This window comes from Rissa tridactyla, chromosome 7 (genome assembly GCF_028500815.1).
Source record: "Rissa tridactyla isolate bRisTri1 chromosome 7, bRisTri1.patW.cur.20221130, whole genome shotgun sequence".
Taxonomy (NCBI): Eukaryota; Metazoa; Chordata; class Aves; order Charadriiformes; family Laridae; genus Rissa; species Rissa tridactyla.
The window spans coordinates 31938120-31952034 of record NC_071472.1 but is presented as its reverse complement, the minus strand read 5'-3'; the positions used below and the strand labels follow the sequence as shown (position 1 = coordinate 31952034).

At 42.2% G+C, this 13915-nt stretch overlaps 2 protein-coding genes across 22 annotated transcripts in view; one reads left to right on the top strand and one right to left on the bottom strand.

Moving 5' to 3' along the window:
* Window positions 1-487: 487 nt before the first annotated feature.
* On the bottom strand, window positions 488-9700 carry WDR12 (WD repeat domain 12). Of its 2 annotated transcripts, XM_054208087.1 has the most exons (13): window positions 9544-9700; window positions 9360-9454; window positions 8092-8186; window positions 7265-7371; window positions 6239-6354; window positions 5299-5453; window positions 4463-4508; window positions 3567-3652; window positions 3235-3375; window positions 3025-3130; window positions 2256-2388; window positions 1351-1423; window positions 488-595 (listed from the first exon to the last, which is right to left on the bottom strand). In XM_054208087.1, exons 1-13 carry the CDS (start codon window positions 9582-9584, stop codon window positions 518-520), a joined length of 1272 nt encoding a protein of 423 aa, XP_054064062.1. In that variant the 5' UTR covers window positions 9585-9700; the 3' UTR covers window positions 488-517. The 2 variants fall into 2 exon arrangements, with proteins under 2 accessions (XP_054064062.1, XP_054064064.1); XM_054208089.1 differs by lacking the exons at window positions 488-595; window positions 1351-1423 and adding an exon at window positions 1425-1495.
* An 85-nt stretch (window positions 9701-9785) lies between these two features.
* Window positions 9786-13915, top strand: part of CARF (calcium responsive transcription factor) — a 37717-nt gene continuing 33587 nt past the window's right edge. For 17 of the 20 annotated variants that reach the window (XM_054208081.1, XM_054208080.1, XM_054208079.1 and 14 more), the window contains exon 1: window positions 9786-9927. The gene's annotated coding sequence lies outside the window, so the exon portion shown is untranslated. The other 3 variants (XM_054208082.1, XM_054208065.1, XM_054208067.1) reach the window with 3 other exon arrangements.

Sequence of the window (13915 nt, the reverse complement as noted above, 5' to 3'; positions counted from 1 at the left end):
TCATCAACTAAGGACCTAATCTTAAGAACTGCCAACAGTCATACTGAAACGAGTGTTGAAGTCTGATTTTTATTTGAAGTGAGGCACTAAAGCTATGAACTGTAGGTAAAAGCTCTTTTTTTTTTTCCAAGGGAAAGCAGGTAAAATAAAAAAAAATAATTTAGTCCAGTTAGTAATTTTTTTTCTAAGTATCAGGAACAGCTTACTCCTTATTAAAAGGGCTATACAAATAGCCATTTAAAAGATGTTCATTCAAAGCCATCAAAAAGGGAGGAAATGCCCTTTGTTTCGCACTAATCACGTTTGTAACTGCATGTTGCCATGTTTCTGTGACAAATATGGATATAGGTTACCAATACAAAAAAAAACCCCACAGGAACAACAGTGTTCTGAGCAACACAAACTCCTTTCTTCACGTGTTGATTGTGTAGGGATGCCAACAGAGAGTAATTGCTGCAAAAATCTTTCTTTTTTTTTTTGTTTAAAAAAAAAAAAAAAATCTCCTGTCTGTTGACCTTCACGCTCCAACATCAGAGGCTGTAGCTGGGTATCTGTAGCAATACAGTTTGTTGTCTGCACCTCCACTCAATAGCAACTGATGAGAGGAAAAAAAAACCTGTGATTAATATCAGAACTAAGAAAAATAACTACACCAAAGGCGAGGACTCTGATTTTCTTTCCTTTGAAGAAATAAACAGAAGTAACGAATAATGAACTGTTAAGGCATGACTAAAACCCAGAATCAAATTGCAGAAGCAGCCTTGTCTCTTACCCACCTCCTAACATTAGAAGCCAAGTTTTTGTGGGAAAATTAGTAAAGCTTTTCCGACCTTTTACTGGGAACAGGAGCCACACTGAGAATCTTGAACACTAACAAAATGGACTTTCTCCATTTTATACATATGTGTACCTCTACAGTAGCAGAACAGCTTGCTATAGAGGATTATATAGTTTCCCCCTTCTACATGTAGTGCCATGCCCCAGCTGTTAATTCTTGCCGCTGCTTTAAGTCTCCATGGCAGCAAATGGTACCTTGGAACATGTATTTTCTCAGTGAGGTGCGTGGTACTGTTCTCGTGTCTCTCCTTGTTTGGAGTATCAGTGTAACGCCCACTTAATGCTACAGAGCTTAAACTCCCATCCTACACCTTTGCACAGCAGCATGGGAAGTGCTGCAGTGCGTACGACAATAACACCTTCTCTTTTAGGCAGTACCAACCAAGCACAACTAAAACTTCCTGTTCTATTCTATCTTTAAGCATAAAGGAAAAAACAACTCCATGACTGCTTTTAGCCCTCTTCCTTATCACCATGCATATAAATCGAGTAACTTGCTCTTCAGATTCTTACCCCTGCTTCTGTCCAGTCCACACACAAAACCTTGTCTTCATGAGCAGCCAAGTCGTACAGAGGAGCCTTGCAACTGGTAAAACACAGGTATTTACAGTCACATGCTTGAAGTTACATGAGCAATCACAGAAAACAAAATTAGTCCCTGGAAAAAATATTATCATAATACTATTGAACAGATCTGGTCTAGCAGTTATAAACACTTCCAGAGAGTACAAATATCTACCATCTTTGACATTTTTTCTGCTTTATCCAGAGCTGATTACATCAGTTTTAATCTCTCCTACACCCCCAAAGAGGAAAAAAACAGCAAAAATTTTCACCTGCTTGCAAACTACCTTGAGACTGAAACTCAATCTATCTGCTTTTTAGGAGCAGTTTATTATATAGTTTCCTACTTCCATATGTGGATGCTGCTTGACTGTGTGTTTTCCAGAAAAGCCATTTATGTCTTCTGAATGCAAACCATTTAATTGCTTGGAAACTTGTAATGAAAGGTCTGAAAAGAGTTATCAAGTGAAACTTCACAGTTAGGCTCATTCCTTAGAAAAAGAATGTATTTTGTTCCTTAACATAGAGGAGGATCGCAGACCTTATGCTGTTCCTAATCCCAGTAGCAGCAATGTTATGGTTGCTGCTTTCTGCATTTCGACCAATGCTGCTGCTACTGCCAGGTAAGTCCTGTGCTGGAACGCCATACAGCTCTCGCAGATGTTCAGCCACAAGCCCTCTGGTAAACTACAAGTGTTTTTCTCCCTTTTGTTATATGCTTGACTCCTAAAACCTAGAGAATTTTCACAAACACCACAGGAGTTCCCAATTAATGTCTTGGACTGCTTTTGCTACTTCATAGATTAACTGACCCTGTAAGCTTTACATGCCTTTGAAGAATGCGTGTTTTTTACCTCCTTGTGTCCCAGAGCTTCACAATGTTGTCCAGAGAACCAGAGATCAGCTGATGCTCATGGGTAGGTGACCACTTCACAGATGTCACCCAGCCTGTGTGAGATGTCAGAGACAGGAGAACCAAGGAGCCATCTGAACAGAAAAAGAGAAAAAAACCAAAACCATCAGTAGACGCCAGCTGAAACCAGCACTTTTAAGATGCATATAAAATCCAGTGAGAAAAGCAGTCAGCAACATATTTGTGTTCAAGAGAAGTGTTTCTCCCACCAGTAATTCTAATTTCAAAAATCCAAATGAACTTTAAAGAAAGCAAACAAAAATATAAGCTACACAAGTTCTGGGTGAAAAAAAAACCCAACACAAATCAATCTGGCTGCCTCAGTCATAAATTATCCACAATCCTGTCAGACATGGCATTACTGTGCCGTAACAAAGTGACCACTATTTCACTTGCATGATGGTCTGACCAACTTAGATATGAACCTTACCAAAAAAATTCAGGTGTGCAACTGAACAGTTGAACATTCATTACCGAGTTTGAAAAAAGGAAAAAGCCTAAGCTGAGTTCATTTTCTAAATTATTAGGTAAGAAATCAGAAGTCTTCCACCAGATTATGGAAAATAGACATAATCTTTGTATTTAATAAAGGCCCCCAAGTGGCTTGTTTCAAGCACAGGGACCAGAAAACCGTTTATGAGATGTCTTCCAACAGGGAGAAGTTCTGATTTTGAAAAAAACAACTTCGCAAACATGCATATTTAGCGCACCTTTGCTGCGAGGATCCCACAGTCTAATATGTCTGTCAGTGCTCCCGGATGCCAGGCGACGACACAGTGGTGAGTAGGAGACAGAATTAAACACTTTGTTTCCTGTCTGTCAGAAAAGAAAATAGTAACTAAGAGAGGAGCTACTATTTTTCCACAACCTTTTTGTTTGAGCTGGGCTTTATCGGAACCTACAAAGTATAGTGATCTCACCAAAGTTGATTTGAGATCTCCAGTCTCAGCGTCCCAGAGCTTGATGGTGTGGTCCCATGAGGCACTGCAGATTTCTTCAGTGTCTGACCACAGCACGGAGGAGATGGCTTCTGTGTGGCCAGAGAGGGTTGCCAGGGGGGTCTAGAATTTAAAGGTGGCGGGAGATTCCATTGAATATTGCCAACAAATCTATTCTTTCAACAAATAAAAATATGTGTCTGATCAGCCTCAGATGTATCATCAGAAATTTTCATGTAGTCACCTTTAACAAAGAAATGATGTTCTGTGGCCACACTTTTAACTGTTGTGGACAAACCTGGAGCTCATCTTACCCTTGTTAGTCCCAACTGTTCAGTTTTCTGCTTCTTCCGTGGTCTGTTAGCTGCTTCTTCCATTTCATCCTCTTCATCCGTGGGTACTGTGACAGAAGACAGTCAGACTTGATCTAGAGGTTTTTTAATTGCATTTCCATAAAAGCAATTAAGCAAACCTCCATGTTTACAGTACCTCACCTGCCTATGATGCATGAATATTTTAACCGTACACCTCTGATCAGATCGCTACTATCTCCATTGTGAGCATGAGGAAACTTGAATACAAATTAAGTGATCTTCTCCAGATCATGCAATTTCAAAATGAAGTCACAAGGAATTTTTAAGACTATCCTTACTCATGGAAAATGCCAATGGTAATCCAAGTGCATGATAAAACACAATCATTCTTTTAGATATATATCTGTACTCCCATACGGAAAGAATATGAGTTGTAACAGTGAAAGAAAGCCTTCAGACCCAATGGAATTAGTCTACATTTGTAGAAAACACCTGATTACCTTACTGTCCTCCATATTATGGGTTAATAATAGAACATAACCCACAAACTTTTGACTTGCAAGAGGTCTCTACGCAAACTTGCATATTTATATAAATTCATTAAAAATAAGTAAAAGAGAAAGTACTGTATTCTGAATAAAATAAACATCAGCAGGCAGCTGTTAACCATACCTGAAATTAAGTACGGTCTTTGTTACCAACCAAAACAGTAACTTAAGACAGCGATGGACAGTTGTGATTTTGCGAGGAAAAAAAAATAAGTTTTATTTTGCTTTTAATATTACAAATTCAAACTTTCTTACAGAAAAAAAGTATTCAGGTATCCATCTTTCAGCTTGTCATTAGGCAGGGTTTTTTTGAAGACAGCCAAGAATCCCAGCTTATATTTATCTTACCTGCAGACCAGATCTTTAACATCTTATCCCAAGATCCACTGCAGAACTGCATGAACAGAAACATTTTGTTAAAAGTTGATCCAGGTATTGTAAGCCATACTAAGTACACTCCCCGCTTGAAAAATCAACCACGGAGTTGTAACACGTGAAGAACAGTGCTGGGCTCCTCAAATTAACATAGAAAAAGAAGTTTGGTATAGATCAAATTATTCTTTTTCCTTTCTTTGCAGGAAAAAATAGCTACAAAATATCTTTTTATTTCCTTCAGCCCTAGAAGGTTTTATTTTAACCTGTCTGATATTAAGTCAAGCTGTGAGGGATGACTCCACTTTTGGGGTGTGTGTGCTTTTAATTGTTGAATTCCTGGATAAAGGGAAAGGACCTCTTCTATCACCTGCTTTTTCTTAGTATCACTCTGAATTATTTTTTTTTTCCCCACCAAAACCTGCTGTTAAAATTTAGGTCAAATTTGAAAATAGTTTATTATAACGCAAAGTTCACATGCATTAAAAGCAAAATTTACTTAAAAATAAACATTCAACTTAACACTTAAGTCAAAAGTAGTGGTATAATGGCTTGTGCTATCTTAAGTCACCTTCAGCTTTTTGTTCTGTTAGAGGTTAAGTGCATTGCTTTGTTAGAAAAGAGGGCCTAGTGTTGATGTGTAGCACTCCTAATCCTCAACAATCACCATTTATAACAAGATTGGAAATTTATCAGTATGTTGGTCATAATAACATGATGACTAGTATCTATGCAGGAATAAAAAGATGATTTTTGAGATAAGGGCTGGTAGCATCCCAAAAGACAAAGGTTTCTTTCCAGGAGTCACTCACTTTAGTTCCTGTGCAATCAACAGCTATGGAGTCCACACTCCCAGCGTGTCCCCTGCAGCAGTGGAGGGCTTTCACTTTGTTTTTCTCCACATTCCACTCCCACAGCAGGATAGTTTGGTCCATAGAAGCACTGAGTAACAGGCACGATAAACTATCTGAGGAAGAAGAAAAGTCACACTCGCACCCACCTCAAATTTACATAGTCTTTATAGTAATTATTCTATCTGATATTTCTTCTTTGACTAGATTGAAACCCATACGTATCTCAGTTTACATCGCGTTACCCTGCAAGTACAATTAATATAAAAATACACACCAGTGTTTGCCAATGAAGACTGCAAGGTGGATAGCTAACATACATATTAAACTAACTATATTCACTACTGTTAAAGGACTGTTTTACTCACACCATTATTTCATTTCTAACACCACTAACAGAGATTTGAAATAACTGTAGCACTTAGATTATGAAATATTCATGATTGAGGAATGCTGGTATTTCTCCACCAATAATTCAAACTATCACAGAATCACAGAATGGTTCGGGTTGGAAGGGACCTTAAAGATCATCCAGTTCCAACCCCCCTGCCATGGGCAGGGACACCTCCCACTAGACCAGGCTGCTCAAGGCCCCATCCAGCCTGGCCTTGAACACCTCCAGGAATGGGGCACCCACAGCTTCTCTGGGCAACCTGTTCCAGTGTCTCACCACCCTCACAGTGAAGAATTTCTTCCTGATACCCAATCTAAATCTACCCTCTTTCAGTTTGAGGCTGTTACCCCATGTCCTATCATTCCACTCCCTGATAGAGTCCCTCCCCATCCTTCCTGTAAGCCTCCTTTAGGTACTGGAAGGCTGCTGTAAGGTCTCCTTGGAGCCTCCGAGGAGGCTACTACTCCCCTAATATAAATTTACTACTCCTCTAACAAAAATACTGACCTTGCTTCACCCATGCCACGTCCTTCACCACTTCTGTATGCCCAGCTATTGTCATGATGGATTTTCCTTCCAAAGACCAGATTCGAGCAGTCTGATCGTAGCAGCCAGTTAATATCCTACAAGGTACAGAATGTGAAACATTCTTGTCTTTAAAACTAACATTTTTATGAAAAAAAAAAAAAAGCTTCAACCAGAAACTTAGAAAAATATTATCACAGTAACTGCTTAGTTGAAACGAATTCAGAATATCAGAGTATAGCTACTTTGTGTTTTAAAAAACAATAATTTATTTTGGAAAAGTAAAAAAGCTTTTTGTTACAAAGTAAAGCTTCATTAAGGCCTGCAACTATAAGGCTAGGAGAACAGGACAAAAAGAAAAGCAGTGAGAATACTGCATATTCTGGTACGTGAGACTTAAGATTGCATACATCATTTAAAAATAAAAGATCATTTGTTGTTCGCGGTATACTACTAGAGGATCTCAAAGCATTTTCAAACCATTACTTAATATAGGAACATTGCTGAGTTGATTGGAAAATTTATGTGAAAAACCAGTAGAAAAGGACAATTATAGGTGTGGGTTTTTTTTAAAGAAAAGCTCTACATAAAGGTACACTATTATATTTGTTGCTAATGAGTATCACATTTGAAGTCAAGGGTTTAAGTTAAAAATGAGATAAGGAAATCCTACTGTCCTTTAAGAGAAAGGGTAGTAAACGGTGTTTGTACTATCCATTTGTATTAGCAGTATCTCATGTTCAGTGACTGTAGCTCCATAGCTGTTTTCTACTTGTGTTAAAGTCACTGTCAGCACAGAATAGAGGTGTTAAAATGGAACTGCATACAAAAGCAAGTAGCTGACTGATTTGACAGTTTAAAAAAAAAAAAACAAAACACCACCACCAAGCAAAGAGGAAAAAAAGAAAATTATTAGAGAGACAGAATACCACTCCATTTGACACCACAGAGTCCTCTGCGCACAACAGGAATAAGCAAGACAAAACTAGAACTGGCTTAGTGCGGTACCATTCTTCAGTGGCTTGAACAGAACTGATCCAGTCATCGTGGAAGATGCATTCCTCTGGCTGAGGGGCCATGTATTTCTCCACATATTCGATTTCCACCACTTCTTCCTGAGCTCACAGACAAAATACACAGTTAGTGTGATTTTATTTTTTAAAAATCAATTAACAGTAGTATTTAACTGTACTGTGGTGCAAACATACAAGTTTATTGGGCAAAGATCTTGGTATCCAAAACCTTTGCCACATTAGTGGAATTAAAGCCTTTAGAGAAAAGTGTCTGAATTATATTGCTTTCCACATTTTTATCAAATTACTACTAATAGCAATCTGGAAGCAAAAGCAAATAATTTCACCCTTCTCAGGTTCCTCTTCTTTTTAAACTAGTGTCTAAAACACTTCAGTGTTTTCTAGAGGTAATACTAACCTCCCCCGTTATTCCTCAACGTAACTAATACAGTAGGAGACAAAAATATATTAATGACAAACTGAATAAGACCAGAATTTCTCCTTTGAACTGTATACAGGCAACACATTGGATAACGATGTTCCTTGCACTGCACGGTGCCATACTCTCTATTCACTCTGCAGTTCAGAATGGATTTAAGCATATAGGAAATGCATGCAGGGGGGTTGGCATGAGATGATCTTTAAGGTCCCTTCTAACCCAAACCATTCTATGAAATTTGCCTGGCAAAGTCAGAAAAGTAATAAAACTAAGCAAGGATATCTACCTAGTCAGGATGACAGTGTAATACCTAAATCAAACTGAAGGAAACTGGCCAAGTCTGTTCTACTGTCCAACGTGGGGAGAAATTGAGTATGACTTACTGTGGAGATATTTTCTGTTTCCATATGCGTGACCAGCGGCATACGCAAGAACTGGCCATTGATAAGGAAATCAAATTCCACATATTTGTGATCCGCTGAAACAAATTAGGAAAAATCCATGGTCAAGTGTCAGTATTTATTTGATGCCATAAAGAACAGCATCAGTCTGTGGCCAGTTCAGGAGAACAGAGCCAGCAAGAGGTTAAAAAAACAAATAAACAAAAAAACAAACAAAAAAACCCAAACAACCCCCCCCCCACCCCAGGAAAACAGTTGGTTTCTTCTCCCAGTTATAATTGGGCAGCCCATGAATTCACAGGATCATGTGAGTTAAGAGGGAAGGAAAGTTTTCTGTTGGGGTCCAAAGAGTTAAGTTTGCCTCATTGTTAACGCATTCTTTTCCAAATCGTTTTCTCTGTAGCTACATCTAACCAAACCCCAGTGGTGCTTCATCACTGTTGTGTATGGAGCTTGCCACTGACAGCACACATCTTTATCATCACCAGCTAGAGCCCTGTATTTGAGGCAGCAACAGGAAAATCCTAAGAATTTTTGGCTCTATTTCTTTCCTCTTGTGATGGCACAGCTGCCAAAGGCCCCGCATTTTGACAAGACCGTTGCACTGTGCACTAATTTTTGTATTCAAGGTTGTTTGCAATTTAAGGGGTTAAAAGCAACTTACAGAAGCCTCGGTAGGTTAAGATACAATTAGTCTAGTTTCTTAAAGAAAACGAGATTTTTCAACAACATTGCACAGGTGTCTTTCCCCTGCAAATCTTTCAAGTCATTCAGGCCCATTTTGGCTGCATGGAGAGAATGGCTGATCTCTTCTCAAAGGCTATCGTAAAACCCAAACCTCTGGTTTCTTTTGCCAGGTTTGGGGGAACTCTTGTGTTCCGGTTTGCCAGGGCAGCTCATTCTGTTGGCGCAGGGCACGCACTAATCCAGCCTTCAGAGCGTTTCTCCCGGGGCTGCCCACCAGCACCGAGATTCAGAAGGAGTTTCGAGAGGCCCTTTCTTGGGACAACCAGGCCAAAACCAAAGGGCGGGCCGGGCCCAGGCTGAAGCCTGACCTCGCTGAGGGGTCCCTGGGTGCCCGGCTGCTGCTTCTGCCTTTGGCAGCACCGTCTTTCGGCCGGGCCGGCCCCGAGCCTGCGCCACCGCGGGATGACACCGGTGGGGCTCGGCCACAGCGCGGGCCCGACCCTCGTGGGGCAGAGCCGCGGGCCGCGGCCTCACGGGGGGCTGGGGCGGGACGTGTCACCTACCGTCTGCGGCCGCCAGCAGCTTGTTGATGAGGTGGCTGAGGTCGGTGGTCTCGGAGGCCGCAGGCACCAAGAACGGCACATCCTCCACGGCGTACCTGCGGGCACACAGCGCCGTTACCGCCCCTGCCCAGGGGTCCCCCCGCTCCCCTCCTCCCTCCCCCGCCTCCGCCGGGTGCCCCCTCACCTGCGGTTGTCGGTGCGGAACCGCGCCGTGAGCTGCGCCATGTTGCCGCTGGCCTCGCCCCCCACCACGTGCCGCGATTAGCCGCGCCCGCCCGCGGGGCGCCGCCTCTCCGCCCGGCGGTCGGTCGGCCGGCCGCGCACCAGGCCCTGCCGCTCCCCTTCCCCCGGCCCGGCTGGGCCCACTGCGGCCGCCACTGCCACTGCCCCCACCGCCGCTCCCGCTGCGCCACGCGGCCGGCGGCGCGTCAACGCGGAGACTACAAGTCCCAGCATGCTCCGCGCCACCGCCTTCCCAGCGCGCCCCCCCGGCCGGCAGGGAGTGCGCGGCGGCGCGCGTGCGCCGAGGGGCGGTGTGCATGGCGGCGCCTGCGGGAGGCGAGGCCAGGTTGAGTAGACTCCTCCGGGATCCTCCGCCGCTCCCCCTCTACCCTGCCCCCGGGCCAGGCCGCCCTCTTCACCCGGGGCGCGGCTGGCGTGGGGGGCCAGCGCTCCCGTGTTCCGCTCGCCGCCGCGGGGCTGTGGTGTGAGCGCTTTGGTGGGGGGGGAGCGCAGGGTGATGGGATGAGGCGATCTCCCCGTTCCCCTCAGGGCTGGGGGCTGAGTTCCGTGGGGCGGCAGCAGGCCCTGGCAGCGCTGGAGGGGGGTCCCGTGGCTCCCCCTCGCCGGGGCGGTGCGGGGCAACCGGCGGTACCGGCTTTGCCCCCGTGGGCGTGGCGGCGAGTGGTTCCCGCCGTGGGGGAGCCGGCGGCGTGGCGTGAGGGCTGTCGGCTGCCGGTGGTGTCTTCGTGGGGTAACTCGGGTGGTGTTCTTTGCATGGGAAGCGACACATCAACGATAAACTTCCCGCTAAAAGTAATAAGGCCAGCACGTAGCGGACTCTAAAAGAAGCTGTAAGCGAATTTGCTTTTTGGGGGGAGAAGGCTGCTTGTGTGAGTACCTGTTGTGTGCTTGGTTTATGTGTATTTTTTCCCCGCTTTTTGACAGTTACTTGTGGCCTCTCGGGGAGGAGCTGAGCTTTCCCTGTGTGGTGATTCAGGTTGGGTCAACTTGTTGGAGGGGGCAAGTGTTGAGTCTTGGTGTTTTGTGAGGCTCTAAAATCTCATCTGTTTCTTAAGTGTACTTAAAAAATCTAACCTTGTGTGTCACTGTAATTGACACAGGTGCATTTTCCAGGTACTTGTGCTAGCTACGCAAAAGTGATGTACTTGAGAAACCTTTTAAGAAACCTTTTAAGCAGCAGACCCCAAATCTTCCGTGCATTCTTAACAGTATCTGCCTGCTCCTCCGTGACAGAGATAAGCTAAATCTCAAACCTGGTACAAGTTAATATAAAGCTAATTGTAACTCATTTACTTGAGGCTGTAACTATGCCCTAATTTCCTCCTTGTTATGTTTTACTGTAATTTGTGCCCTTCATAATGGTGATAGAGAAATATCATCGGAGGAGGCTTTTTTCAGAGAGAGTGTTTATTTGTTGTAAGCTGTGCAAGTATGTTAAATCTTTTTATAAAACCTCTAAAACATTTAATGGAAAACCCAAAAAAGATTGCTGGTGAGGCATTCAACTGTGTGTATTTCCTGTCATGAAGTACAAATTAAAACCAGAATGGGGACTATTGCTGTCAGAAATGCTAAAAACATGAACTTGTGCAGTCAAGCTTTTATCTCTCATTTTTTTGTAATGAGCATGCATTGAAAATTTGAAACTTGAAAAATGTAAAAGAATTCCTTCCCTCCTGCCTCAACAGAGTACTCCTAGGTAGAATGTGCTTATTATCACAATGGACTTACCCATTTTTTACAGTTTAGGTTTCTTCTTATGACTGAAGCCTTGCACTGGTGACTTAGTGTTAAAATAATTGGCTCTGGGATTTTGAAAGGCAGTGTTTCCTTTTGGAATCTGGCAGCATGTTGCCTTCACAAGGAGGCCTTGTAACTGAGGGAATGCAGAAGCAAGCATTCATATGAAACCTTAAAATTGTGTCTGTCTAGACATGTATTTTTAGGGACCACTGCTTGCATACAGGTATTACCGTAGAATAAAGAATCAAGGCAAAGCAGAGGTGTGACTAGTCAATACATAATTTTAAAGTAACGATGGTTTGACTTTTCTGTTAGTCTCTTTAAAAGTTTATGTATTAAGAGGCAGTATATGGGCTTCTGGATTAGAGAGGAGATTGCAACTGTTATGAGAAAGGTTCACTTCAGAGTGGGCATTGAAATCCTGTTCCTGTTGAGAGTTCCTGACCTTATACAAGTTGTCCCTGTGGATGACAGCCACTGAGAACCAAGTGTTGCAAAAGATGCCCCTGGCTTTGACAGCCTTGTTATTTTAGGAGTTCTTGATGGCTAAATAAATTGAGATTTCACTGTCTTTTGTGTTTTGCTAAATGATCTTTAACTGTCAGTGCGTTTGTTTTTGGAATTAAACCACTGATGGTAAGGTGTAGGCTAGATTGCAGTGCATAATGTTTGCTCTCTTGAAGATCATGTCTGTAAGACCCTGCGTGAAATTCTCATCATGCTTATCGTGTTTGCCTGTGCTCGCAGTCTCTGTGGCTGCTTCTCTCTTTGTAGAGTTGAACCAAGGATAGCAATGGCTATAGATTTCCCTTTGTTTTGAGTGAAGTGCTTCCCGAGTGAAGGGAGCAGTCCTATGGCATTAAAATGCGTTAACCCTCAAGTTGGAAACAGCCTTGGTGTTTGATGGACTTTGCCGAGAGCAGCCTGTAGAGTGGTTTGGCATTAAGGCTAAAGCTGGGGCATGAAGAGCTGCCTGTTTGATACGTGCACTGATGATACAGTTGTTGATCCCGTTTTACACTAACATTAAACTCCCACGTTACTCCTTCAGCCTGTTGTTAAATGTGGGATACAGTGGTGTTACACTGGAAATTTTTGTGGCATTTATGTAAAGTGCGAATGAAAAGAAGAGATACTTCTATGGTATTTAATCATTCATGATAAAGTGTCCATGTATGTGTATGTATACAGGATTTAACTGTTTTGTGAATTTTTTAGTCGTATTTATACAACTGTAAAATGTATTAACGATATACATACTTGTATGTATCCATAAAAGTGTATTTCTTTAAGACAAAAAAACCCAACAACAGTTTTTTTTGTTTGAGGTTTCACAGCACTTAGGTTAATGAAACCTGGATGGTTAAACCATGTAGTTTGTTGTCTGGGGTGATGTGTGTGCCAACAGTTTGCCTGGGTTAGAATAGTGATTAGACAAAGTCACAGGGCAAAAATGTACTAAGGGTGTTTTTTAAACACAAAGATAAAACTTCAGGTGTTTCTGGGCCGCTTATAAGAGGAAGCTGGATAAATATCATTTTATATTTACCCTACTTCTGTCATTTTTCCTCTGAGCTTTATCATTAACCAGTGTTAGATACAGGATATTGGGCTGCTTGGACAGTTGGTTTGTCCGGATACAGCCGTCCTTGTGTTCCGTGGTCGAGTTCCAGCATGCTCAGGGTATGCGCTATCAGTATCTCTGGAACAAACTTCTTCAGTTTATCTCAAAGAATTAAATGTGCTGCTTTGGCAAAACTGATGTATCTTCTTTACATCTTTTAACTGAGGGGAAATGGTTGAGTGATGATGAAATCTAGTTTTCTGTCTTTTTTTTTTCATTTGTTGCTAACATGCTTCAGACATCTTAAGTGAAACATCTCATAATTGTTCTCAGATCCAAAGCTACAAAATATTTGGTAGACGTGAGGTAACTTCATTTGGAACTTGGAGTGTCATCACTTGAAAATTGAATGGAAAAATAAATCTGCTTTAGATTAAAGTATTTAGTATATTGAGCATCTGAGCAGCTTAACTTCACAATGTTGTTTGTATCAGCAGGATGCTTTATTCAGCTTCAAAAGCCAAGGAGATGTGGATTTACTTTGCCTGTGGTCCTTTATATCTTTGCAAAGCAAAATAATTTTGTGCTTCCAGGGTTGTACAGTCCTTTTCAAGTGACTCTCTAGCCTTTTACATTCTCCTTACTGAAATGGTAAGCATTGAAATACCACAGCCAAGAAGGTCCGTCTCAAGGAATTTACTGTGTGGTGTGGTGAGGAAGATAAATGCTGGTAGGACTCGTGCTAATATAGCATTGCCTGTCTTTAAAATAAATACTGAAGGGAAAAATCCTGAACTCCTTTCCCCCTCCTTTACCCCAACCTGTAGAAATTAAGTTTTCTTCTATTCAGTTTGGCATATTATGTGTTTAGTCTAGTATATATGCGCTTTGGTAACGTAGGGGCCAAGTTAATTTGTCATTTTTTCTTATTGCTTATGAGTATTTGTGATTGGTCACAGCTTTAAAAGGCATACTGTCTGGGTGAAAGGCTTATCCTGTGGATGTG

Bases quoted from the DNA above. Each gene is read 5' to 3' on its own strand.
- WDR12 (XM_054208087.1), bottom strand. From the start codon at position 9,584: ATGGCGCAGCTCACGGCGCGGTTCCGCACCGACAACCGCAG. The intron at 2,389-3,024 runs GTGCGCTAAATA...TTTTCTGTTCAG, and splicing joins GTGGGATCCTCGCAGCAAAG to ATGGCTCCTTGGTTCTCCTG. The intron at 1,424-2,255 runs GTAAAAAACACG...GTGTTTTACCAG, and splicing joins AAGCTCTGGGACACAAGGAG to TTGCAAGGCTCCTCTGTACG.